The 25,520-nt window shown below is 58.4% G+C and overlaps 1 protein-coding gene across 4 annotated transcripts in view; it reads right to left on the bottom strand.

The window, feature by feature from the left end:
* The window catches only part of CTBP2 (C-terminal binding protein 2), a 157,460-nt gene that overhangs the window by 4,592 nt on the left and 127,348 nt on the right, over positions 1-25,520 (bottom strand). For all 4 annotated transcript variants that reach the window (XM_040624251.1, XM_040624249.1, XM_040624252.1 and 1 more), the window contains 4 exons: positions 8,387-8,541; positions 7,934-8,078; positions 3,514-3,720; positions 347-561 (listed from right to left, as the gene is read on the bottom strand). In XM_040624251.1, the coding sequence (XP_040480185.1) occupies positions 347-561; positions 3,514-3,720; positions 7,934-8,078; positions 8,387-8,541 (722 nt within the window). The remainder of the gene's footprint in view (positions 1-346; positions 562-3,513; positions 3,721-7,933; positions 8,079-8,386; positions 8,542-25,520) is intronic.

The following is a 25,520-nucleotide window of genomic DNA, read 5'->3' as shown; positions in this document are numbered from 1 at the left end:
GGGGGGGGGGGTGGTGGCAGCGACAGCTGGTGGCAGCTGGGTCGGTTTCTGCAGATCCTGAGAGAGGGCCATAAGGCGGGCAGGCCGGAGTTGGGACCTGTCACCTGCCTGTTGCTTCTCGGAGGCCAAACCTGATTAAGACAGGTCCCTGCTGGGTCCTGGGCCAGCCTGTCTGCCCCAGCTTGACGTGGCCCATCCCGTGCTGGGGCCTCACCTGGCCCCTCACTGATGTCCTGGGGGACGGTCTTCCCTTTCGTGTGCGTGTCCACGGACCACTTCCCGTCCCTCCCTTTTGTTTGGATGCAAGTTTCCAGGCAGGGGCTGAGAGTTATCTGTGTCCAGTTACCTGCTTTATAGTAAAGTCATTGATGAGGTGGTGGTTATGCTCGTTGAGATTACAGTGCAAGGAGACACAGTCGCTCTGATACAGTAAGTCCTGCAGGGTGTAGACCCTCTGCACGCCGAGGGACCGTTCGATCCCATCCTGCAAGTAGGGGTCATAAAATATGACGCTGAATCCAAAGGCCTTGGCTCGGACAGCAGCCGCCTGCCCCGTGCGACCTGTGCGGAGAGAGAGCGTCCAGGTGAGCGGGCTCGGCGCCCCAGACGCCACACCTTGTGTGGGCCCTCGCTGTCCCCGCCGGCAGTGGGACCAACAGGAGGCTGCCGGAGGCGCCGCGTGCCCAAGCTTGGTGATGCTCTTGGCCAGCACGTCTCCTTAGCTTCCTGGGGCTGAAGTGCGGCCAAGCTTCCTGGGGGAGGAGTGCGGGGCCTTGTCTGCATTGTGGGGTATGGGGTGTGGGTGTGTGTGTATGTGTCAAAGTTCTTACGATGGACATTTTGAAACAACATAGCTAGAAAGAATACCATGTGCTCCTCCCCCAGTTCCAGCCATCACCATAGCCTCCCATTCATATTTCTCTCTCCCCTAGGTTTCTGGGTACACAACAGGCTTCTTAACCCCAGCTTCCTCTCTTGAGACAGCGAGGGCAGTAAGAGAATGTTTTCTTGCCAATTAGCACGGGGTTTGCTCATGGAAGGGGCACAGGGATCAAAACGGACCCTGCCGAGCGGCCTGAGCACAGACTGGTACGGAGGACTCACTTTGATGGGGCGGTGGAGCCATGGATGGGTCAGGCTAATTCTCGGGTGTGCAGGCTGGTCCTGACCTGGGGGAGTCCCAGGCCCCTCTCTAGCGGCTTAGTCACCCATACCACCCAACAGGACACGAAGGCCTCCCTGACTCCCAAATGGTGGTCATTTGGACAAACCCACGGAACCCCATGGCCTGTGCCTCCTGCTTCCCAGAGCTGTTTTCGGCTTGAAAACAGTGGTGTGCGTGACGCTGGAATGGGCTCCCCTGGGAAGCGTGCAGAATCCCTGTCTATCTGAAAACACTGCCCCGCGGTGCAGGGGAAGGAGCGGGAAACCGGGAAGGTGTCTCTTCCCAAACAGGAAGCGCACAGGAGGGCAACTGGAGGTGGACTGCTCCCGCTGCTGCTGGGCTTCAGTCTATGGGCTTCAGTCTCGGGAGGCTAGCTGTCCCTCCTGGCCTCCCTCCCCAGTGTCATCACTTGGAGGCAGTGAACCAGGAACTGTAGCCACACCCCCCCCCCAGCGGACAGGCAGGCATGACAAAGGTGACAAGGTGGAGGGAACAGTGCCAGCGGCCTGCAACACCCCTCTGCCATCCCTGCAGTATGGGACACGCCCCCATGCTCACAGCCCACACAGTAACGCCCCCTCTCGACTTCTGCTTCCTAACACACTTTGCCTCGAGACAGGGCTTCCCGGCCTGTGATTTTCCAGTGTCTGCTTTTCATATGTCCCCTAACCCTCGTCTCTGGCTTCTCCGTTAGCCGTGAGGTTTTCCTAAGTTTCTACAAGACCTAATGACTTAATTCTGTGACTGATTGGATCAAAAAAAAACAAAAACAAAAAAACAAAAAAACAAAAAAACCACCCACTGCTGCCTTTGGCTGGCTTTCCCTTCCAATGTTCATACATGGTCCCAACTTGGTGGCTGTCCCCGAGCACCATCCCACCAGCAACCCGGGCTGGGGCCACGCTCAGGGCCGGGCCGCCCCGCACTCCAGGTGCTGCAGCTGCTTGTAGCGGAGCCTCAGGCAAGTGAATGTTTTCCGGAGGCACTGGGCAGCCTCCGACTACGCCTCTGCCCGTCGGAGCCCTGTCTCCACTTCTGGAAGGCTACACACAGACCTGAAAGGCAGCAAGGCGACCTTGCAATCAGAGAGCACGGGGAGCGGGGGCTGAGACGGTGCTGGCTTAGTCTCGAGTAAACGGGGCTCAAACCACAGGACTGGCCTCGGTAAACTGAAAGCATCTTCAAAGGATGGCAAAGGGCTCAGCCACTGCGGGGTGGAGAACGCGAACGACATTCTAAGAACCATCTCAAGGACGACGGACTGTGCGGAGCAAAAGGAGGCCCAGCGGGCGCCAGCAGAGGGCGCTGTGGTGCTCACATAGGCACCCCCGTCCCTGTTGGCATTTGCGGCGGACACTCAAGAAAAAAAAGAAGGGCTCCTTTGTAAACAGAAGAATGCTTTCATGAGTGTGATCACCCCTAAACGTGGGTTCTTAAACTCACCCTGGGGAGTTAGAAAGATGTGCACTCCTCAAAGAAACCCAGCTCCCTCTACCTTGTTCAAGCTGGCACCCAGAGGCCACCCCAGGGGTCCTGACCCTTGGTTTTCTGGAAACAGAGCTCTGAACTAAGGGCTGAATGACAGCTTGGAGAGCCCTCTGGAAGCCAGGCCCAGCACTTACTACCCACCCCACATGCTTCTCGTGCCTTCTTTGAATCCTAAGAGGCAGCCATGTGTAGCATGCCCTTCCCAATGTATAGACTGGGACACCGAGGCTGAGAGGTCAGGGAATTTCTTCCAGGTCATGGAATGGCCAAGTGGTGGGGCTGAGATTCAGCAGTAAAAGCCCCCTGTGTGCAGCGTGGGGCCCACCTGAGCCCCTGTGTTGTCAGCACTACGTCATCGGGCTGCATCCCGGCACAGCTCCCTGCCCTTGGTAACCCGCCCAAGACACTCACAGGGCCACCAGCCGACTCCAGGAGGACCTTTCCCTGCCTCCACCCCCAGTGAGCTTTCTAAGCTGATGACCTGACCGTGCTACCTTCCTGCCTGAAATCCTTCAGGGACTCCCTGCTGCCACCCTGGCCTGGCATTGGAGGGTTTCCAGGGGCTGGGCCTGGCCCACGGCCCAGGTCTCCGCTTAGCCACCAGCCCCCATTTGAGCCCCAAACCCGCTGGCGTCTCCGCAAGGCACCCCCAGCAGCCCCTGCCGGGGGCAGTTAGCAGGCACACAGCCCCCTTGCTGCCGTGTGCTCCCTACCCAGCCCTGCAGACCCACCTCCAAGGGGGAATTCCCTCATCGGCCTCGCCCCCCACCCTGCCCCCTGGCTCTTCCTGGGGGGGGGGAAGGGAGGGGTCCCTGCGCCAGCACTGGCGGGTGGGGGACGGGCTGGGCAGCTGCACGTACCGAAGCCGATGAGGCCCAACGTCTCCCCGCGGATGCGGGCTGCTCCCGAGGCCACCTCCCGGATCTGCTCGACGCTCTGGACCCGCGTGCCTTCCCGCAGCGCCTGGTACAGCCACGTGTTCCGCCGGTACAGGTTGAGGATGTGGCAGATGGTGGAGTCGGCCGTCTCTTCCACGGCCGCGGACGGGATGTTGCACACGGCGATGCCTGGAGAGGACAGGGCCAGGCCCCGGGTGAGGACCCCCGACTCTGCAGGGGGAGCTCCGGGGCTCCCTGGCAGAGCTGGCCCTTCAGCCACGGACAGGGCGTGTGGCCCCGGGTAGGTCAGGCTCTCTGAGGCCTGCGTGTCACCTGGGGGACACTCAGCCTCAGCCCCCACATCCATCCCAGGCTTGCCGCACCTCCCCCCCAGGCTCCCACGGACCCCACGTCCTGCCCACCCTTTGCTTCTAGACCCCGTGTTTCTGGGAAGCAAGCTGTGGGCAGCTGGACGGGGTGAGCAGCCAAGAGCTGGAAACCTGCCCGTGTCCACCGTGGAACAGCAGGAAACCAGTGTGCAGAGCCCCTCCTGACCGGGTCGACCGGACTCCTTACCGTGCACCCTCCGGAGCTTCCTCCTGGGGCGGAGCTGGGGTCAAGAGACTGGCCTTTTGTTAACTGTATTTTAAGTCTCTTGTGATGAGCATGTTACTACTTGTTTTGAAAAAGGGCAAGATGGAAGAATTAGGAACCCACCCCCTCAACACGGGCCCGGGCGGGGCCGGGACGGAGCTGAAGCCTGAATTCAGCCCCATGCCTGTTCGGTGGGCCCTGCCCACAATCCTGCTCGGGCAGAAAGAACACGGCAGACGGCGGGCCTGCCCTGCTCTCAGAAAGAGCGTTTAGGGCTGGGGGCAGCTGGTGAGGGCGGGTCCGCAGGCTCTGCGGCCGAGGGGCTGCTCGAAGAACCACCCCACGTCCCAGGCAGGCACAGCTAGGCACTGGCCTTCCCTGGTAGGAGGGTGTCTGGGGGAAGAATGCGAATGTCTGCCAGACATGGGAGGAGGGGCGCAGGAACAGAGGGCCAGGGTGGGATGTGGCAGGGAACACGGACGCCTCACCAGGCATGGGGCCTGCGGAGGGGGCTTGGGAGCCAGGCTGGGGTCTGTCAGGCAAGCAGCTTTCTGAGGGACACAGATATCCAAGCAGCTTGTCAGACCAGCTCAGAAAACCACTTTTTAATCCCAGGTTGGGACCCAAGGAACACGGGGGCAGGGTCACCAAGAAGGCAGCCCTGCCCTCCTCGACCTTCTCAAGCCCGGCAGTGGGGACAAGAGCACCAGAGCCGCTGTGGCTCCACTGGATGGAAAACAGGACCACAGGACCCTCCGTGCTGAGCACCCCCTTTCTAGTAGCTGCGTGACCACCCCACGAGGGCTGCCCTGAGGTCCAGGGTCTCAGGGACCCCCTCAGGAGGATAGATAGCTCAGAGAGTAAAAGCCCCCATGAGCACATCACCCCCCCCTGGTCCTAGCCACCTGCCAGGGGACCAAGGGTCTGACTGAGATCGAGGCTGCCGAACTTTCCACGTGCTGGAGGTCAGTTCTGCAGAACAGCCATAATGACTCCATGTGAAACAAGCAGGCCTGGAGTGTGGGCTGAGCGAGAAGCCAGGGCTTTTCACAGTCTGGACAGACGGAGGCAGAAGCCAGGGTTCAAGGAAATCGCTGGGCATTTGTGATGCTTTCATTCCTCTGAGGAACCTGATGTGTGCTGGCCAGAGCCCAGCAAGAGGGGCCGGCAGGGGAAGAGCGGAGTGTGGACCCCCTGCCACCGCCCAGCCAACCGCCTGGGCCCCGGGGCCAGCTGTGCCCTGGGAGCTGAGACTGGAGGGGACACGGGAGGAGGGGGTCCCCACGCGGGTCCGTGTGACACACAGCACTGCATCCACCCAACCCGGGGGGGCGCGGGGGCACACGTTCAGCCTGCAGCCCTGAATGGAGGGGCTGCTGGCAGCACCGGGGACCGTCCTGCCCCAAGGGCAACGGCACCTTCCCCATAAAACCCCACAGCCTTGACTACTCTCCTGAGGTGGGACTCTTTCTAAACCATTCTTCTGGTCATGCCTGCATCAGCGCGATCCTCCAGAGGCCAAGATGAGAAGCTTCTAGCACCCATCTCACCCCAAGGCCCGAGCCCAGTGGCTGAGCTGCTGCTTCTGTCAATGGCTTCACTCTTTGCTGTCAACCTTTCTGAACTGGAAACCGGACAGAGGAGCTTGCTAGAAAGGCCCACGGGTGAGAGGCCTCCAGCAACCTCCCACCTCCGCCAGCTTCCTCCCGGCTCCCTGGTTCCTGGGGCGACAGTGCAGAGGCCGAACCCCTCTAAGGGCTCCAGAAGGGTGTCAGCGGTTTCCTGAGCCTCGCCCTGCTCTCCACTCCCAGCATCGACTCCAGCCCTCTGTCTCAGGGTCCCCACCGGCATCGTGCAAAGGCTCCCGTGAGCACTGGGAAAGGAGCATCCTCCCAGGAAGGCCACACTTCAGGCCCGGACACGAGCGCTACCTACAGCCATGTCCTCGTTTGCACGAGGTCTGGGCACAGAATGATCTGCGGAGTGCAATTTGGAGACAGGACAGAGGCCCATTTTCCTTCTCCAAATCCCACACGCGCCAGGATCAATGCAAACGCCACGGTTGACATCCTTTTCCGTTCCTCAAATTGGCAGCTGCCTGGCAAGGGCAGCCGTGCGGCTGGGGAAACGAGGTCCCCCTCCTGGCCCGGGCCAGCTGTGTGGGGGCATCTGCAAATGGAGGGATGGCGAGTTTCGCGTGGGAGACCTTCCCATCTCTGCCTGAAAAGAAGTGGCTGGTTCCCGTCAAGGAAACTCAACAGGAACACCTCACCGGAGCCCGGGGCTCCTGGGCTGCAAGGGGCGGACACACAGCAGAGATGGGAAGGCGGGTGCAGGGAAGCACATTTGAGGACCCTCCGCCCCGCCCGTGGGCTAAACTATATTCTCCGTCGCTGTTTGAACTTGGGATTTCAGCTCTACCAAGAGCACAAAGAACATTTGTTTTCAAACAAAAATATTCTTGTTGGTGCCCGAGAAAGATGGAACATTTGAGGTAACGCTAGACATGCTTCTGAGGACTCCTATCCACCCAAGTTTCTTTGTGGCAACCGAGGCAGGCTCAGGAGGACCCCGAGGCCAGAAGCGAGTGCTTGGGGCAGACACAGGAAGCCATTGCTTCCTCCAGACCCCGTAACAAGTCTGGATTCTGATGCCACCCACGCCTTTTCCTCTTGTACAGGGTCGATCTTCCAAGCCACGTGCCACACAGTCCCCCACTTCCAGGATGGGGAAGGGGAAAAAGGCAGCTGTTGGGGAATGACCACCTCCTGCCTCCTCCTCTGGGGTTTACCTGTGGGGCGACCCACCTGCCATATCAGAGCGCCCTGGCGCTACCCTGAATCACCAGACTCAGCACCAGCCCCGCCACAGCCAGGCTCCCTCTGGCCGGCGCCTGCCCCCAGTTCAAGTGAGGGAGCTAAGCACTCGAAGAAACCGTGGACCTTCACTCCACCCTCCAGGCTAGGACCTTGGAGGAGGAAGCGGAGGCCAGAAGTGCCCGATGCTGCGGCACGTGTGCTGTAGGGAGGACGCCAGCTCAGCTCACCGCGCGAGGCCGCGCACGCATGCAGCCCGCGGGGTCCTGGGGGGTGGGGAGGGAGATGGACCACTGGCCCACCAGGGCCTCAGCATGCCCGAAGGTTGGGGACTGCAGAGGCTGGGGTTCCTAGGTACCTGCGAGCAGCCCTGGGGCTTCGGGGCGCCCCGTACCCAGCAGGCGGAGCACAGGCCCGCGCGCCCAGGAGCAGGTCTGGCACATCGCAAACCTGGACCGAAGACAGGGGGGCTTATTTAGAAGGATCTCGGGCCCTCATGAAGCAAGCAGGCCAGCCGAGGGTCGCTTGCTCTCGGTGCTCTGCGAACACTCCTCACACGTGGAGTCTAAGACAGGGGCTGGGGTGGGGGTGGGGGTCACAGAGCCATGTTCCTGCCTTTGGGTGTCCGTCTGCTGCCCCCTCCGACAAGGGCCGCAGTCCACGGTGTCAGTGCTGACCCGGGCAGGTTTCTGGGTGGGCAGCGGCCCTCGGGGGGAGGCTCCATGCCAGGACTGGAGGCCACTCCCCGAGCCCGGAGCTGTGCACCCAGCACCTGTGTTTCCAGGTGACGGGTCCTGACTGGTCAACACTGACCTGTGGCCTCTCACGGGTCCCCTCTGCAGGGACGGGCCCCTGGCTTCAGGTCCTTCCCCAGGGAGACAGCCTGGCTGGGGCCTCGGGGTGCAGCAGGCACAGTCCTCTGTGTATCTGGGGGGGCGCCCGGCAGAGGCACAGTCCTCTGTGTATCTGGCGCTCCGAACGGCCGCACTCACCGAGCTCGCCGGCAGCCTTGATGTCCACGTTGTCGTAGCCGCTGCCTATCCGCACGATCACTCTCAGGGCCTTGAACTTCTCCAGGTCCTCCCTGGTGAGGGTGATGGTGTGGTACATCATGGCGCCCACGGCTTCGTTTAGAACCTGGGACGGGGTGAGCACAGCAAGGCTGGAGCCCTCGCCCCCGTCACCCTCGCACCCGCCACAGAGGACGCGGCGTGGGCGCGATCGCTCCCCAGGCGAGTGGCCTGTGCTTGTGCTTCGGGCTCTGCTGGTGACTCTGGGTGACAGCGCAGGGGAGGGCACACAGGAGGTGGCATCCGGAGGGGCGGGGCGGGGTGTGAGAGGGCCCAGCCCGGGGAGGCCTGAGGGTGGAGACAGGAAGGAGCCCTCGCTGAACGGCAGCTGCTGCCACCTGACCTGGGCGACCCCGGCCTGGGGGTGGGGCCCACCTTCTCGTGGATCTCCTGAGTGGACTGTGCGTCACAGAAGGCCACGGTGGCCAGGTCCTTCAGGATGGGCATCTCCACGGTGCAGTCTCTGCCGTCAAGCAGCGCCACCAGGGGGCGGGGGTGCAGGGGGCCGTTCATGATCTGGGGGCGGATACCTGCGAGGACGGGAGGAGGATATGGTAGGTGGGCACGGTGGTCTGTCCCACCCTGGGGGACAGTGCCCCCCTTACCCACATCCATCAGGTCTGCGGGACCCCAGAGCTCCCTCCCTACTCCCTGGGTGGGCCGCGAACCCACAAAGCCACTGGGGCTCCCCTGGGCTCAAAGACCACAGGCTCCTTTGGAGTCGCTGGGGAAGATTCTGGGACAAGCCAAGGAGACCCAGGGGAACATCCGTCTGCTGGGTCTGTCTGGGTGGAAGGGTGAGGGAGACCTGGGTCTCGTGAGCAAACTCAAGCGTAGCAAACGCGAAGCACCGTGGGGCTAACTCCATTGCCATGTGGAACTCGGGCCCAGGAATCTGTTCAAGACACACCTTCCTCGGGCACCTGCTGCCGGTACTGGCCAGGCCCACAGGGGGGCCCCTCCCCCGCCCCCTCCTGTGCCTCCTGCCCGACCCTGGCACCACTGCCCTTCCAAACAAACGGGAAGGTACAAAATGAAACCAGGGGGACAGGTCATGGCTCCCACACCCCATGGGAGCGTCCTGGAGAAACAGGCATCCTGGGCTCAGCTCAGGACCCTCTTCACCTGGCGCGTGTGTGTGTGTGTGTGTGTCCGTCCATCCATCCATCCGTCCCAGCAGCTCGCTGGGGACTTGGGAGAGCAAATAATCTCTCACAGGACCGCACAGCGAGCTCACTCCTCAGGTCCCAGGACCAGTCAGAGCGGTCCTGGGTCCTGACGCTGCCCAAGAGAGACAGGACACTTGCCCCTACAGTTTGGGAGGGGGTGAAGGGAGCACAGGGCAAGGGAGTCCTCCCTCCACGCTGCCCAAGCGTTCCATGCGGACCAGTGCAGCTGCTTACGGAGGCTCGAGCCTCCAACAAACCGTTCCCTTCAAACGCATATGCTGGCAAGTCTTGGTGGCTCCAGAGGGACTGTGGCACCAAGATGGCCAGGGTGGGACAACTCCCATTTTCTCGACCAATCTGATGCGTAGTGTCCCAGGCTGCGAGTAGAAGCGAGAGGGCTGTCTGTGCACCTTATGCTCAGAGGTCAAGACGAACTCCGACAGTGGTCACACCAAGGCCGGGCTCAGTCGGTTTTGCTTCCTTCTTCCCGCACAGAATCTACTTGTCTTTGCCTCTGGTGGCCGCCTGGCTCACTGGGCATGACTGGGCTCCTGGAGCCCCTGCCAGCAGCATGGGACATTCTGGCCCAGCTGACCTTTGTGTGACCACAAGGCATCGGGTACAGGCTCCAGCCGACAACAGCAGGACCCATCTGCCCAGGCTGCACTCAGCCACGTGGCCTCCCGAAGGGCCGCCGGGGTGCCGGTGGGAGGCTCCCCACACGTGAGGCCCCTACGTGACCACCAGGGCTGGTCACACAGGGACGCGCTCGTGGAAGACGCTGAAAGAGAAATCCCCACCTGGAGCGATGTCTGGGTTCCCACTAGCACTGGACGTGGAGGCAGGGAGGGTGTCCCCGTGGTGCCCACACGGCCTCTGCCCCGGGATGGCCCTCCCACGCCACCGTTCCCCAGCTCGGGACAATCTTCTCTTTGAACGAGAAGCAGAGAAAAGGCTTTTTGTCCTGGTCTCAGAATGGGCCAGGGTGCAGGTCTCCTCTCGGCAGCTCTCCCTCCAGCCTGAGCTGGGACTCACGAGGGACCCGTCCCTCCCAGCCTGTGAGTGACAACAAAACCATTACTGAACCCAGAGCCTCGATCCCCAAAGCAGGGCAGCTAAATGAAGCCGAGCCTGCAACGTCTTCTGTACCAGGTGGGAAACCAGGGGCTCCCCCACCCCACGGCTGTTTGTTGGGGGGCTGGTGAGCCCTCTGCCAGTATTCTTCTTGGCCTATTGGCAGGTAGGCTCCACAGGAGGTCAAGGTGGGTGGATGCTAATGGAGGGGATTCCCCAAACACCAAGGGTGCCATCTTGAGTCAGGACCCCTGGAGACCACCTTTGCCCCCTGACTCTGCAGGGGGAAGTGAGGGACAGTAATTCACATGGTGGCCTACAGCCTCTCATTTCATCTGCATCCCCTTTCACAGGGGAGGACCCCGAGGCCCAGAGTGGGAAGAGACCCCCGGAGTAAGCAGCTGAAAGGGGGGCAGCCCGCAGCTCGTGCCAGCCTGATGTGCACACAGGAAAGTTCCCACCTCTGCCCTTCCTTTCGGCCAAGGAAACGGTGAGACTTTGACCAAATCCCGAAGGGCCCGTCTTCTTCCACCAGATTCTGGTGCTGCTGTCCACCCTGCTGCCCAGCCCACGTCGGACTCTCAGGGGACCGATGGTCTCGGATTGCGGGAGCAGACTGACCCACCTGCCCCAGGCTACCCCTCCGACAGGGCGCAGAACATCCTGACCTGAGTCCAACGGTGCTGGGGAGAGTGTTAATCAGACAGTGTTCGCAGAGTTCATGATCATGGTGGGAAATCCAAGTTGTTAATTAAAAAGCAACCACAGAGGAAAATGACGGGCAGGCACAAGGCAGGCATCTAGAGCCATCCAAGACATCGGGAGAGGCTGAGGGGCCTCATCACAAGATGTCCATCCACAGCATCAGTGCAGGGATCCCGTTACCTGGGCAACAAGCTCCAGGTTGCCTAGTGATCGCCCCCCTCCCTGGCTTGGGTCGCCTCCTCTTTGGCGAAACCCACCCTTTGCCCTCGCTGAGGCTGCGCCTGCAGACTGCAGCTGAGGCTCGTCTGCGAGAGCCGGGGACTCCCAGATGACGCCCCGGGCTCAGATACGGGCTGCAAGGCCTATACGGGAAAGCAGGAAAGGGAGAGGTACAGGGGTTGTGCTGAGCGGGGACAGCTGCGTGGGTGGTGGGAGCGGGTGAGGTTCCCGTGTGTCCTGCACAAAGTATGGGGGGCCGCACGCACCCCAGTACGGAGGATGACTGAAAGCTCAGCCAAGGCGTCGCCAAGGTTCGCTTCTATTGACAAAGGGACCGTGCCATGCGTGCTCCCTCAGTCCCAGCAGGCTCTCGTCTACCTGCACACCAGAGAATCCGGCGGAATTCAAGCCACACCCCACCCAGCACCTGCTGTCCCTACAGCCTTACAGAAGTTGGGGCAGAGGTTCCCACAAGACCCCAGGAAACGCCAGCGAGGTGAAGTTGTAAACAGACTTTCCATCTTGCCTCACCTCAACCGACGCACCTCTCAGTGCTTCCGACAATTTGAGTAATTTTTAGTAGATTAGGATGCAGCTGACGTGCTACTGTAAAGAGCCTTTTAAGGGACTCTGGGAAATGGGTTACCCTGGCCGGGGCCGGCCCCAAGGCCTGGAGGGAGTGCCCCATTTCCTCTGCAGCCAGGAGAACTGGGGGGAGAAAGCCAGGTACGATGAATCTGTAACGAGAATGGACTAAAAACTGAAGTCTGTGACCAAAAGCTAGGGCAGCAATCACTAGACGCTGCTCAAACCCCAAGACTGACATTCAGAAGCCCACTGTGTTACTCTTATTTCCAGTTTATAGCCAGGGAGACAGAGCCAAGGGTGACCACAGACCGTACCAAAGAACAACAGGGAACGATGACAGCCTCCTCGTACAGTCCCAGGGACCCAACAAAGCCCAAGGAAACACCTGCTGATGAGGAGGGGCCGAGGTCCTGGTGGCCCCCTAGTCAAAACGACTGCTCCCTTTCTGCAATCTTGCCTTCTATTTCAGAACAATTCCAGCTGCCGTTGGACACAGCACACACACACACACACACACACACACACACACACACACACACTCACACAAATCAGCATATTCCTTTTTAACAACTTGTCCAGCATTAACTCTGCAGGGCAACGCTGGCTCCCCTGGTGTCAATTACTTGCTGGTTTCAGGCTCGCCTCAGCACAAGCAGGGACGTGCTCATGATCAGGGACGCAGTGCCTCAGCTCGAGGCCGGCTCCGATGGCCCTCCTTGGGCCTGGTATTACTTACGGCTGGAGCTGCACGTAAGAAATTGTGCAATGAGACATTCAGTGGAAAACGAAGAGGACACCAGGCCGCGTTGCTGGAGTTCTGCTATGAGTGGCCGATGGTCCAGGGGAAGACAAGTCCATAGGCCCCATGGACTCAGAGAGAGGAAAGGGAGGTCCCCAGGGAGGACACCGGCAGCTCTCTGGTCAACCGGCCTCAATGTCACCTTCTCCAAATAGCACCAGATTTCTCAGGAGTGGCTTCTTCCCCGGGCGACACAGGCTGACAGGGCTCCAGCTGGCCTAACGGGATAGGCTTCCCTAAGCAGAGTGACCGAGGGGGAAACGGGCTGATCCCATCACACGACGCGGCCCCGTGGTGTTTGAGAGACCCATTTTCTGGCTTTCCCGGACACCGTGTGAGGTTCAGCTGACAGGCTTCTTACAGAACTCTGCCTCGTTTTTGCAGATCTGAGTTGGTTTCTATTGCTTGTTAAGAACCAAACTGCCGGAGGCTTTCTTGATTTGGCTGTTTCAAGATTTCAGAAACGAAGCAGTTCTACCCCAAAGTAAAGTGGCCACAATAAACATGTTCGACCAGCAGGAGAGGCCTGTCCTGACAACTGACCAGATTCTGCCAAAGCATCCCTACACCGCAGCCCTTAAACACCTGTGCTGGGCTGGCCAGGATCACGGATGACAGTCACCAGCGACCACTCCATCTGCTCAGGTCACCCCCTGCTCACCTAGCAGGGACTAGCCAAGTGTGCTGGGATGACCGAGGGGGGAAAGGGCCTGCCAAGCAGCACGGATTCGCACCAAGATCTTCACTGCTGCTCCAGGCCTCGCAGGTGGAACCCAGCTGGGAGCCTCTGGGGCCTGAAGGCCGTTGCTGGGATTCTCTGGGCGAGCACCAGCTGTCCCGGCAGCTGACGCTGGAATAAGCACCTGGAAAGAACCGGGAGATCCAACGTAGGCCTTAGAAATCCGAGACAAAATGCACTGCCCTGCACGCTTAGCCAGAGGCCCCAGAGCCCATCGAATGGGGTCATCAGCTCCCAGAACTTGCAAGGTGGTCTGGAAGGCAGAAGGTAGCACATGGGGCTCCCAGCCTCACGGGCAGGTGTTTGAGGTGGGAGAGGACACACAGCCACAAAGTCCCAGAGGTCCGGAATGGCTGGGAAAGGACACTCAGGTCTGTTCTTGGGGCAGGGGGTGGGCGACATGGTCAGACCCTCCTGAAGTGGTCGCGGCTGGAGAGGCTGTAAGTGCAGACCTGAGTCTGGCCTTCCAGACCTACCTTCTGAACAAGCTCCAGCCAACCGCATGACAGTTGTTGTGGTCGAAACCCCGTAGCTGACAGTGTAGGACGGTTTTCACTACGTGGATAAAACCGTGTTTACAAGCATGGGAGACCTGTCTCTTCGACACAAGCTCCCCCAGGTGCGGTTCTGGAAATCCGTGCACTGGGGTAGATGCTGGCCGAGTCTCGGATACAGTTTCATTTATGACCCGAGGTCAGCATCCGGTCCCCAGTTTGGCCCCAGTCATGAGTTTCGGCTCTAGATTGTGGAAATGCAAGCCTATGATTAGTCCCCTTATCAGACCCTAGATCTGATTCTGTGTCTGGGCTTCTAGAAATCGGGACCGCTAAGCCCAGCCAATATGGGCTGGTTTGTGCAGGGTTGCAGGAAGTGACTTTTTAATTGGGGGGCACCTGCATTTAAGAGGTAGGTCTGGAAAGCCAGCAAAGGCATGGTGACTGTCCCTGTGTCCGGAGGCCCGGGGACAGCATCCACGCCCACGGCAGCTACCCTTGCCTTTCACGAGAAGGAACATGGGAGACGACGAGGGTGAGCGGCTTCAAGGCCGCAACCGCAATAAAATGTGTGTTGCTAAGTGTGGCGCTATTTCCAGGTTTAAAAAACACGGTTACTGTTAGAAACCTCATCTTTGTGTCCATGTCACTGCCTGCCTTTTTGTCAGGCAAACGTGTGTTTCTCAGTGTCCCCATCCTGCACAGGCCGTGGGATGATTTTGAGAACACGGCGATGTGCAGATACGTGGCCCCCACCGCAAACAGAACCCGATCTTTTTTTTTTCAGATTGTCTCTTTTCGAGTCTCATCTTATCCCCGGACAGTTCTGCCAGGGGAGGCCTGCTTGGCTGGAAGGACGGTGGTGGCGGAGGAACGAACACTCATGATCTGAGGGCCGAAGACCAAGAGCAGTGTCTGGCTTCACATCCGCACGCAGCACGCGTCCTAGCTGACGCCTAAGTCAAGTCGGTTCCAGGGAACCAACAGCAGCTCCCAGCTCCCAGCCCACGTGGCGGCTTTCGTGGGCGGAGGCGACTCTCCGACGTGGACCCCCCAGAGCAGGGTCTGGCCTCACTTCTTTCCAAGTGCATACCTTCGACAGGCTCTGGCATGCAGGCCTGGTGCCGTTCTCGGGGCCCGCAGAGGAACGAGACGCCGCCGCTCCCCCCGGGAGCTCCAAAGGCACAGGGAGTCTGCCTAATGGAAGAAACAGCTTTTCCTCGGGCTGCTTCACGATCAGAACACAAAGTGAGCTTTAATCAGGGCCAACTGTGGAAGACAACTTTTCTAGCATAGAAGTTAAATCAACACATCTCACAGTTCAGCTCAGGCTAGAATGGAGTCGCCGTTACGCGCCTTGGCGAGTCAGCACCAGAAGGAGAAAGTACAGCTGCCCGGCCCCAGGGATTCGCACACACGCACACTCTTCCCTTCCCACACTCACGGCAGACATCACTAATGGATCTCAGCACTTTCAGCTTCCGAGTCCCGGTTGATCACGAGCCCCCGGCAAGGCTGGTTGGTATCTGCCTGCCACACTTGAGCGAGCCCAATCCCCTCTAGAAGCCGGAAAGGAAGGCGAAGGTCAGAAGGGAGATGGGAGACATAGGGAGGCCCCAGGGGAGGGAAGAAAAGGCCCACAACCCAGAATTAGATCTCAGTGTGCAGCTGGACCTCCCATGCCACCCCCTCCAGGCCCGTGACCAGGGGTCCCACGACCTCCTCCGTCACTCTAGGGCTGCTCTGCGGGGCTCCGTGGCGGGTGCCTTGGTTTGCGCCCACCTCCTTCACTGTGGAGGGCCTCAGCTGCGCCCGGCACTGTTCCGTGACCGCCCAGGGCCCCCTCCTAACATGACCTTTGTGCCCCCACAAGGTGGAGGGCACTTCCCCAGCCCCGGAAATGGGCTGGCTTCGGACTTTGCTCAGAGCCACATCATGTGGCAGAACCGATGCAACGTCGCTCCCACGGTGAGGCCATCGGGCTGTCCACGCTTGCGCTGGAGCCTCTGTGCACTCCGGTGTGAGGCACCTGGGAGGAAGGACCCCTGAGCAAAGCCCCTGGCGGCCCAGCTGATGGGGGTGGGGTGGGGGCCGCTGCAGACTGTCCTGCCGCGGCCGAGCTCAGAACTGTGAGCCAGAGGCCCCGGAGTCATCTGCTGTGCGGTGCAAGCAGACTGTTGTGCTCAGGAGGGCAAGGCCGGGTGTGAGTGTGTGTGTATATGTGTGTAAGTGTGGGTGCCTGCGACCCGACAAAGACAGCAGCACGGACGTGACCCACGCGGATGGTGCAGAAACTTGGAAGCTTGGCCCTAGGCCTTCCCAGGATGGAACAAGTCTGTTTTTTTAAGACCCAGACGACTTGTGCGGGGTCAGCGCCCCAAGCAGGGCTGAGCTGTGGGCATGTCAGTCACAGGATTCATAATCACAGGCACCCCTGTGTGAAGACCAAGACACCTTTCTCCTCCCCCAGGGAAGGGCCAGGCCACCGGGCGTGGAGACCCTGGTGTGGCCTCTTGAAACAGCATTCCTATCTTCTCACTTTCTGGTGAGCCCCCAGCTCTTGGACTTCTCCCTCGGCACACCCCAGAACCCCCACCTGATGCTAAGCCTTATGGTCGGGGCCCTAGGAGCCTTGCGTCAGGTCGCTGCCCCTGCCTGGAAGGAAGCTGTTCAACCTTTCACTCCACGGGCACCGGGACCCTGGAGGGTGACAGGGTCCAGGCAGCACCTGGCGGGCGAGCAGTGGCCTGCAGGCGGAGCATGGGCCCTGCTGCCCTGAGCGCCAGTGTCACGGCGCCAAGGCCATGGAGGACCCTGCCAGGCAGAAAATTATTTAACTCAACCCTGAGCAAGGGTGAGCCCCAGGCCAGGTGCTGGAAAAACAGGAGTCAAGAACAAAAGAGAAGAACCTGGCTTAAAAATGGTACCAGGGAATAAAAAGGAGTGAAGTACTTTCTAAGATAAGAATGTGGCAATGGCCGTGCCATCCCGTGCGGAACCCCAGCCACTCCAGGCACCAGCCCAAGTCTCTCTAGGGATGAGTAGCACGGCCGGGAAGGAGGGGAGCTCAGCGCAGACCCGGTGCCCTGGGAGCACCAGCACCTCGGAAGCAGTCGGGTCCCTCGAGGCCGTGGTCTGCCACCGAGCTGTGAACACACGTAACCACTGCATCGCACATGTTAGCGGGTTGACTGGCACGGGCCTGGGTTCTCTCTCAATAAAGTGAGTGTGGGAAGACCCGGCCTCACCAGGCCCTCTGAGCACACTGGTGACCGCCGCTAAGGGGACTCCTCACAGGGCTGGCTGTGTCCCACGGAGGGGCCGGGGTTTAAGCCACTCCTCGCCTCTGATTTTAGTGTCTCTGAGTGAGTCGGCGGTTCAGTTGAGAGATGGCCCCAGGATAAGGAAATTCGCTTCTTAAATAAAACATGGGTCTTAACGAGTCATGGCGCTCGCAGTGGGGTGCCTTCAGGCCACCTCCTCTGTGGCTCAGGTAACAGCTGGACGGAAAGCCGGCCAAGCAGGAGGCTCCCAGGCTCCTGGGCCATTGCCCCCTCCCCCCGCCAGGCTTGCCGGGGGATCGCCGTCAGCCCAGGGCACATGCGTGAGCTGACTTCCGGAACACAAGCAGGTGTCTACAAAGAAAAGGAGAACTCTGTACCTCCAGAAAGACAAGCATTGTGGCTGGTTTAACTGGTTCCTTAGAGCAACCCAGGGAAACTGGCCCAGCAGCCTGAACTATATAGTGTCCACACCACACCGGGGACAGAAACATAGAAAAGGGACAGAAAATTCTCCTTTTTCCAGCAGAGCTTCAAAACACAACCAAGAACCGTTGATCACTTGCTTGAAATCATTCCCGTGGACACTCACGTGCAGCCCCGGGCGGGGGGAGGGAGCTGTTCGGTAGCACAGATACCGCACTCAACGCACCCTCTCCAGAGCGGCTCCTGGCTTTGACGGTTTGTGCCCGTCACCCTACCAGTCCCCAGGGAGCCTCGTGCTTCCGACGAATCCCTTTGCCCTGAAGAAGCTCCCGAAACAGGTGCTTTCCACTGGGGGTGGGCTGAACACCATCCACTTAGCGCCTCCTGACCGACGGGGCCGAAAGAAGCAGGAAGGAGGAGGAAGCGCTTCCCCCCAGGTCTCGGGGGAGGGATGGGCTCAGGGGACCGAGGTTCAACCTGCTCAGGGGCACAGGGACAAAACAGAAGACCAAGCAGGCCACTGCGGGACACATTTCCACAGCGAAGCAGCCAAGGATGCCAGGTTCTACTTCTGTTTGTGGTAAGACCGGACTCCTGTTCCGGGTTTCTCCGAAGGCCAGTCTCACGTGGGTGGTCCTGGAGCGCGGAGGGAGGGAGGATGGGATGGAGGGATGTGGTCTGCGCAGACACTAGGCTTGGGAACAGCCGACCCCCAGGTTCAAGGACCCACTGGCTCCCCATCTGGGTGAGGTCACAATTCACCCCCTAACCATCCCAGCATGCCTTGGGCACTGGACAGAGCCACAGATCCTGGCCCCGGCCGCATCTAGTCTGATGACAGACAGGTGATCCCAGCTTAGGAGATGGGCAGGCCTTTAAGATCCCCCCTCCACCGCAACACTGGCCATTTGTCAATTACACGTGGTCCCCAAATCAAGAATCCTCATCTGGGACACAGCAGGGATGGACCCTTCCCTTTGGGGTCACTCTGGATTTTGTGGCCCCAGAGAGGCATGTCAGGGTGGTAAGTGTCATCCAACATGATCTTGTGGCACCAAAGGAAGAATAACCCCCTCCCCCTCTTCGGTACCTTCCAAGCTGCGACCTCACCAGGGTCCGTTCAAGTCCCTCTTTCTGCTGGTTGCCCCTCGAGCCTGAGAACCACGGAGACTAAAAGCAAGCATCCAAACAAGTCAGAACACCAGAGAACGGTGAGCAAGCTGCGAGTGCCTGGTCCCCATTCCTCAAGCCACTCTTGGGGACACGAGGTCATTCCACAAAGTGCCCTAAGACCCAACATACACCTGTGGGCCTGGCTGATAAGAAACCTGGTCCAGCTTGGCTCTTGACCTCTGCCCCTAAAAGCATCACCCTCTGGACTCCCCCGACACAGGCTTTCCGAGACCATCGTGACAGGAAGCAACCTATGTGTGACCTCCGGTACAGGTCACAGCCACTCTGCACCCTGAGCCCACAGGCCTCTGGTGTCACGGACGTGCAGGCCTGGAAGGAGGGAGGAGCCCAGAGTGTGCTTCGGCCAGCTCAGGGCCACAGGGACAAGACCAAGGGCCAGGCCTGGCCAACACGGCTGTTCAGTGTGGTGGATCTCTCACAGCTGGTCACCACCAGCTGTGGACAGATGGGGGGGCAGGGGGGACAGACATGACACCGTAGTGTCCCTTCTAAACAGTAACTGGAGAGATGGTCAGGACAACAGGCCTCATCGATAGAGGACGGAGGAGAGAACAGTGAGGATTCTCCGCCCAGAGCTCCCTACCAACTATTTTTCCTAGAAAATACTCTGAGTGTGTAGGGTGTTTACCAGTTACCATATGTCTGTTTCCTTGGGCTTTCAATTAGCCTGGGGGGGGAGTGTGTTCCACATCCTTTGGCAGAAGCTCTGGGCAACCTAGGCGAGCCTGGAATAGCTTTCCAGAGCGGCCCCTCCGAACACCTCCTTGCTCACCTCCTGTTCCTGCGCTGAGGTTCATTTATCATTCAGCTCATTCGTGGTGTGGACAACACGCCGGCAACGTGCGAAACCATCCTTGCAAGTGGCGTGACCGACACGGAACGGTGAACGACCCGTGCGGCACTCTCAAGGCCACTGCTGCTCTCTAGGACGTGGGCTTTGCCACCACGAGAGCCACGTCCCAGACGGGAGAGCAGCTGCTGGGGTTCGTGTGCGTGCAAACACCAGCAGTCGCCCCAAAGGCTACAAGCCAGACGCACAGAGTCCGTTCTCCACAACACGGCCTTTTTCCGAGCGGTCGGACATTGGAAACTGTGCCCTCTCTGCCCGAAGGACCCGGCCACCGGGATGTGGGGCTTGTGACACGGGCCTGGCTCCTGGGCTTTCTCTGTGCGTCCTGGGCCAGCCCTGGGGAGGGGCGAGGAGGGCAGGGGCGGCGCAGACCCTCCAGGACTCCCGGAAAAGGCCCTACCTGCCCGTGGCGTGGGGGGGTTTCCATGTGAGTACTTCTCAAGTTCTAAAAATGTGCCCATGGCAACAACAGAAGGGGATGTTTGAGACAAATAAAATGAAATAAAGATGAGAAAAGAAGGGATGGTTGCCAGAAGAGTCTGGCGGAGGCAAGCTTTGCACGCCCACTTGCCGGCCTGTGTGCCGTCAGCGTGTGTTCCTGGCTCACGTAGGGCCGACAGGACTCTGCAGGAACCCCAGCAGGCTGCAGTCAAGCCACCAACAGCGGGGCTCTCCTACCCCAACCGCTTCCCCCGGGAGCACTTACGGGGCCTCGCGCCCAGCAGGGGGCTGTGGCGCTGTCTAGGGGACTGAGGGCAAGAACAGTCTGGGATGCGGCAGGTCAGGGACAGGGATACAACAGGGCCAGGGAAGCCCTTGGAGAGGCGGGTCCCTGACCAGGCTGAGGACACCCCGCACTCTTTTTTGGTGCCTGGAAGGGCCTTCCCACCCGAAGGACAGGAAGCAGCAAGGCAGATAGATGCCCAAGTGACCCGTGAACGCACGACAGCCGTGAACAACGCTGCCCTGCGCACCGCGCGCCCCGGTGTTTCCTGCTTATGGACCCGGGGGCTGACTCCTCCCCGGACTCCTTCGGCGCCCCCTGAGGGGCAGACACCATCCTTCCTCCTGAAAGGCCCCGGAAAGAGCCTGGCAGACCCAGGCTCCTTCTTCTGACCATGCTGCCTGGGCCCCGTGCCCATAAAAACAAAATAGTGCCCTGTTTCTTAGGTACGACAGCCACCAAAGCTGGGATGGGAGAGGGAAGCAGCCCAAGGCTTTCAGCTAACTCCGTTTCTCATGTGGCCCTAAAACCAAAAAGAAAAGTGATTCTAAAGACCCTTTAACAGGCTTGCTATCCGGCAGGCCAGCGGCCAAGCGTGCTGCCCTCGGGCCCCAGAGTGGCCGGGAAGTGATTTTCCCAAGCACGACAGCTGGTGGGATAGCCCCTCCCCGTTCTTCTCCTCTCTAACTTTTTTTCTTAAAACGTAATGACTTCTAAAGTGTTCCAGGCTCAAAGCCCAGTTCACAGGGAAACACTAGAACCCATCACAAAGTCATATTTATTCCATCAAATAAAAAGCATCTAATAGAAAAATCCCCAGTGGGGAAGTTGGTTAGGTTGAGAGGTCAGCTTTGAGCACCGTACGTGGAGGGAGAGCGGCCAGGCCCACGCTGTGCGGCTGGCGACAGTGTCCACCTCTCCAGGCACGGCCCCCTTCAACTGAGGAGAATCGCCACTTCCCCTTGGACTTGGCAATGCCTGCCGTGGGGCCGGCCCGGGGAAGAGGCAGACAGCCTGGAGAGGAAATCAGAGGTCAGCCTCAGGAACAGCAGCACCCCCACCCGCCGCTGGCCCCAAACCCGCACACGCGAGCTTAGCAACTGCAACCGGGTGAGGCCCACTGAAAATTTTAAACTAACGTTTTATAAAAATTAGAAGACGACGCAGAGGAAGCAGTCATGAGTCACGGAGCTCCTGAATGGAGAGGGGCAGGCTGGGCCCCAGGGAAGGTGACACAAGAGCGCACACCACACACGCAGAGCCAGGTGGGCAAGGACAGCAGCAACACCTCGCAGCCACACGGGCTCCTCGGCCCCGTCGTGGGCACAGTGTGAATTAAGTGATCTCATTTCCCTCTTTACTTGGGTTGCTAGGAAGCCTGGGGAGACATGCCCACCTCCTTGGGCACAAGACTGCAGGGAAAGCTCTGTGTTCTGGCCTCCCACCCAGCTTCCTCTTTCCTCATATGCTTGTTTCCCCCTCTACTCAACGCTGTCCTTGTGCGTTAGAGCCATTCCCCAGAGCGAGGCTTAATCCTCTTAGGACCAAAGAACATTTATACTCTATCTCAGCACGCAGAAAAACTCATTTCCTTGGCTCTCCTGAAAGGCAGCAGGGTAGGAGGCAAGGGGCTTGGCTCTGCAGCAGAGCACCGGGCAGGGCACCGAGGCTGGCCGGGAGCAAAACCTGGGCCAGTGCATGGTGTGACAGGATCCTCAGGCCTCTGGAGACGAGTGGAGCCCAACACCCCAATGCCACTCTTGGGAAAGTGAGCCTTAGAGCACCACTCCTCTGGGACTCCTCTGGAATCACCCACTTTACCCCTTTCTTGCTGACACAGACCTCAGCTTCCAACTTGGGCTGCTTTCCCCTTCCCAGCTGGACACCACTGCTGATTTTCCCATGTGACCCTGAAGCCCTGTGCTCGGTGGTTCATCATGGTTGGTGGTTCAGCACAGTGACCCATCACAGGCTTGGAGTCCTGACAGTCTGGCTTCAAGTCCCAGCCCTGCTGTGTGACCTGGGGAAGAGTACTAACCTCTCTGAGCCTCAAGAGTGTTCATCTTAATAGGGAATTACCCAGAGCCTTCTCAGGAATTCATATGCTCCAGAATGGTGACAATCACGTGACTATTTACTGGGCTGATTCGGTCCTGGATTCTCTCAACGCTGGTGAACACCGCCCACCCTCCCCCCTCGCCCCGCCATCCTGTGGAAGTGATGTTTTCATATCATCAGTCCTGGGAGCACTCGCTCCCCCGGGCCCCACCAGCCCTTCAGGTGCCTGCCTTTGGGACCCAGAAGTCAGAGTTCCCGTCCTGAGCCGTCATTTCTTCGCACAAACTCCGCATACCAGGATCCTTCCTCCCACACCAATCTTGTTTAAACAACAAGTTGTTCCATTCACATTTGGCAAACCCTTCCTGGGATCAATTCTCAACTGCTCTCAGGAGAACATGTCCCCAGAGCCGCCCACCTTCCCAGTGGGGACGGGCGTTTACAGGTTTGATTTTATGCTCTCCTAACAATTTGGCAAAAAAGTTGTTTTATTCATACACTGCGTACCGCTATTTGGCTAAATTTAACTGCAGTGTACCTTCCTGTTCCTTGAGCAGTGGAGGGAGCAAGAAAAAGTGAACAGACTGTTTTTTTCCTTTACATGAAAAACAACTAGAAAGTTCTTTGTGTGAGCCAGCCTCAGAATGGGGAGAACCCCCAAGAGCATGTTTGTTTACACTAAGGTGCTATACTGCTAACGTGGGCTCATCGATTATGGACTATAAGCATGATTTCTGTTCCATAAATCTAAGAAACAAAAAACCCCCAAACTCCTAGGTACCAGCAAGGCTCCTCCTGTGAAACAGCTTTAGAATTCTTGCTTCATATAACCTTGGGGATAAGAAATTAGCTCCAAATGCCTGAAAATCATCTTTATATATATATATATATATATATATCTCCGCCCCCCAAATGTCTACCTTCTTTGGATAATTAGCTGCCAGATGCACTACATATAATACGTGGCTCCCCCACAGCCCTAGCCTGGGCCCCTCACCTAGCTCACTCCCCTAAAAGCAAAAGCACACAGGTGCTGGAGCCACCGGATATCCACATGCAGGAGAATGTAGCTAGACCCCTACCTCACACCCACGCGCAAATTGGACTCAAAATGGTTCAAACACCTAAATGTAAGAGCAAACATGGTCAAACTCTTCAGAAAGAAAACACAGGCATACATCTTCATGACCTTGGATTATGATACCAAAGTGCAAAGCAAGCAAAGGAAACAAGTACGTAAACTGAACTTCATCAAAATTAAAACTTGTGTTTCAAGGGCAATATCAAGAACGTGAGAAGACAGCCACAAAATGAAGAAAATATTTGCAAAGCACATATCTGATACCAAAAGCCAATGAAGACTTCTTGTCTGCTTCCTGGGCTCCACGGGTCCATGGAAGACCCAGGTCAAGCACTGAGGTCAGGGAAGCCAAATGGGAAGCTGGAGAACCACAGTGTAGGGCAAAGATCATGGAGGAGAGCAAAATGGCTGAGAAACACGTGAGATGATGTTCGACATCACTACTCATCAGGGAAATGCACACCAACATCACCACGAGACATCAGCTCACAGCTGCCAGAACAGCTGTCCTCAAGAAGACAGGTGACAGCAGGTGCTGGCGAGGATGTGGTAAAAAGGAAACCATGTTTACTGTTAATGGGAATGCCAATTGGTCCAATGACTGTGGAAAACAGTTCTGGACGTTCTTGAGAAAAACAAAATAGATCTATCACAGGTCCAGCCCTTCCACTTCCGGGGATATATTCGAAGGAAATGAAAACAGGATCTCAACAGATATGTGCGCTCTCGTGTTCATCAAAGCATTATTCCCAACAGCCAAGATATGGGAACAACCCAAATGCCCATCAACAGATGACTGGATAAAAAAGGAGAAGTACACACACAATACAATATTATTCAGCCACAAGGAAGGAAGATATTCTCCCATTTGCAACAACACGGGTGGGGCCCTGAACACATCACGCTATGCCAGAGAGGTCAGTCAGAGAAAGACAAGAACGCACGATATCACTTGTATGTGGAATGTAAAAAGGGTAAACCTGTAAAAACCAGAGTGAACTGGTTGTTACCAAGGAATGACACGGGGGGGGGGGGGGGGGGGATGCACAAGTGTGACAGTCTCACGATGCAAAGTCGCAGCAAGTGTAACGCAGAGACCCAACGTACAACGAATACAGACAAGGATGTTGTATGATTACGTGACACACTAAACGCCGCTACGCCCGTGACCGTGCTGCCATACGTACATCTAGCAAAGTCACGTGCTGTACGCCGCCACGCCCGTGACCGTGCTGCCATACGTACATCTAGCAAAGTCACGTGCTGTACGCCGCTACGCCCGTGACCGTACATCTAGCAAAGTCACGAATACAGACAAGGATGTTGTATGATTACGTGACACACTAAACGCCGCTACGCCCGTGACCGTGCTGCCATACGTACATCTAGCAAAGTCACGTGCTGTACGCCTTAAACTTACACAACGTTACACGTCAAATATCACGCAGTTAAAGAGCAAAGGTCAGGTGGGAAAGGAGCGTGGTGAAGGGCTCAATCGGCTTCCCTTTTTCTTGGGCAGATAATCCTGCCCATACTCACCCACACTGTGGAGTCAGCTCGGCCCCCTGTGCCCCTAACTCTGTACATCTTCCAGAAAAATCTGGCCCACGCTGTGTGGTCAGGACTGCTGCCTCTTTCAAAGATTTTGGAGAGGCAGTCATCCCTGGAGGAGACTAAGGGTGGGAGGAGATACAAAATCACAAACTGTTCTTTGGAAGCCAAAGCTGAGCCTGCCAGGTCACTCCTTGAAGGCAGGGGCTGTGCGAGTGGGCGAGGCCCCGCTCTTTCTAAAGCAGGAAGACAGAATGCCCGTCTAGAGAGAGGGCACAACCAACCTGTTCCGGGAAACTTCGGGCCTGCTCAGGCCACACAAAAGAGGGTCTGGAGACAGGAGCTTGGGCAGAGGCGGCCGGTCCCAGAGTAGAATAGGCTCCACTCTCTCCCAGGAGAACATGAATCGATTGCTTTAAACTAACTCCGCAGGAAAGCACAGCCAGGACGAGCCTCCTTAGCCACCCTCTCTGTGTCCCGCGTGTTAGGCAGAAACCCCGTGTGACCCTGCAGCGGCCCCCCAAGAGGGCCGAGAGCCCACTTCAACCAAGGGGTGG

The sequence above is a fragment of the Ursus maritimus genome, unplaced genomic scaffold (genome assembly GCF_017311325.1).
Source record: "Ursus maritimus isolate PB19 unplaced genomic scaffold, ASM1731132v1 scaffold_7, whole genome shotgun sequence".
NCBI lineage: Eukaryota > Metazoa > Chordata > Mammalia > Carnivora > Ursidae > Ursus > Ursus maritimus.
Note: the sequence above shows the minus strand (reverse complement) of the source record. Positions and strands in the feature narration are given on the sequence as shown.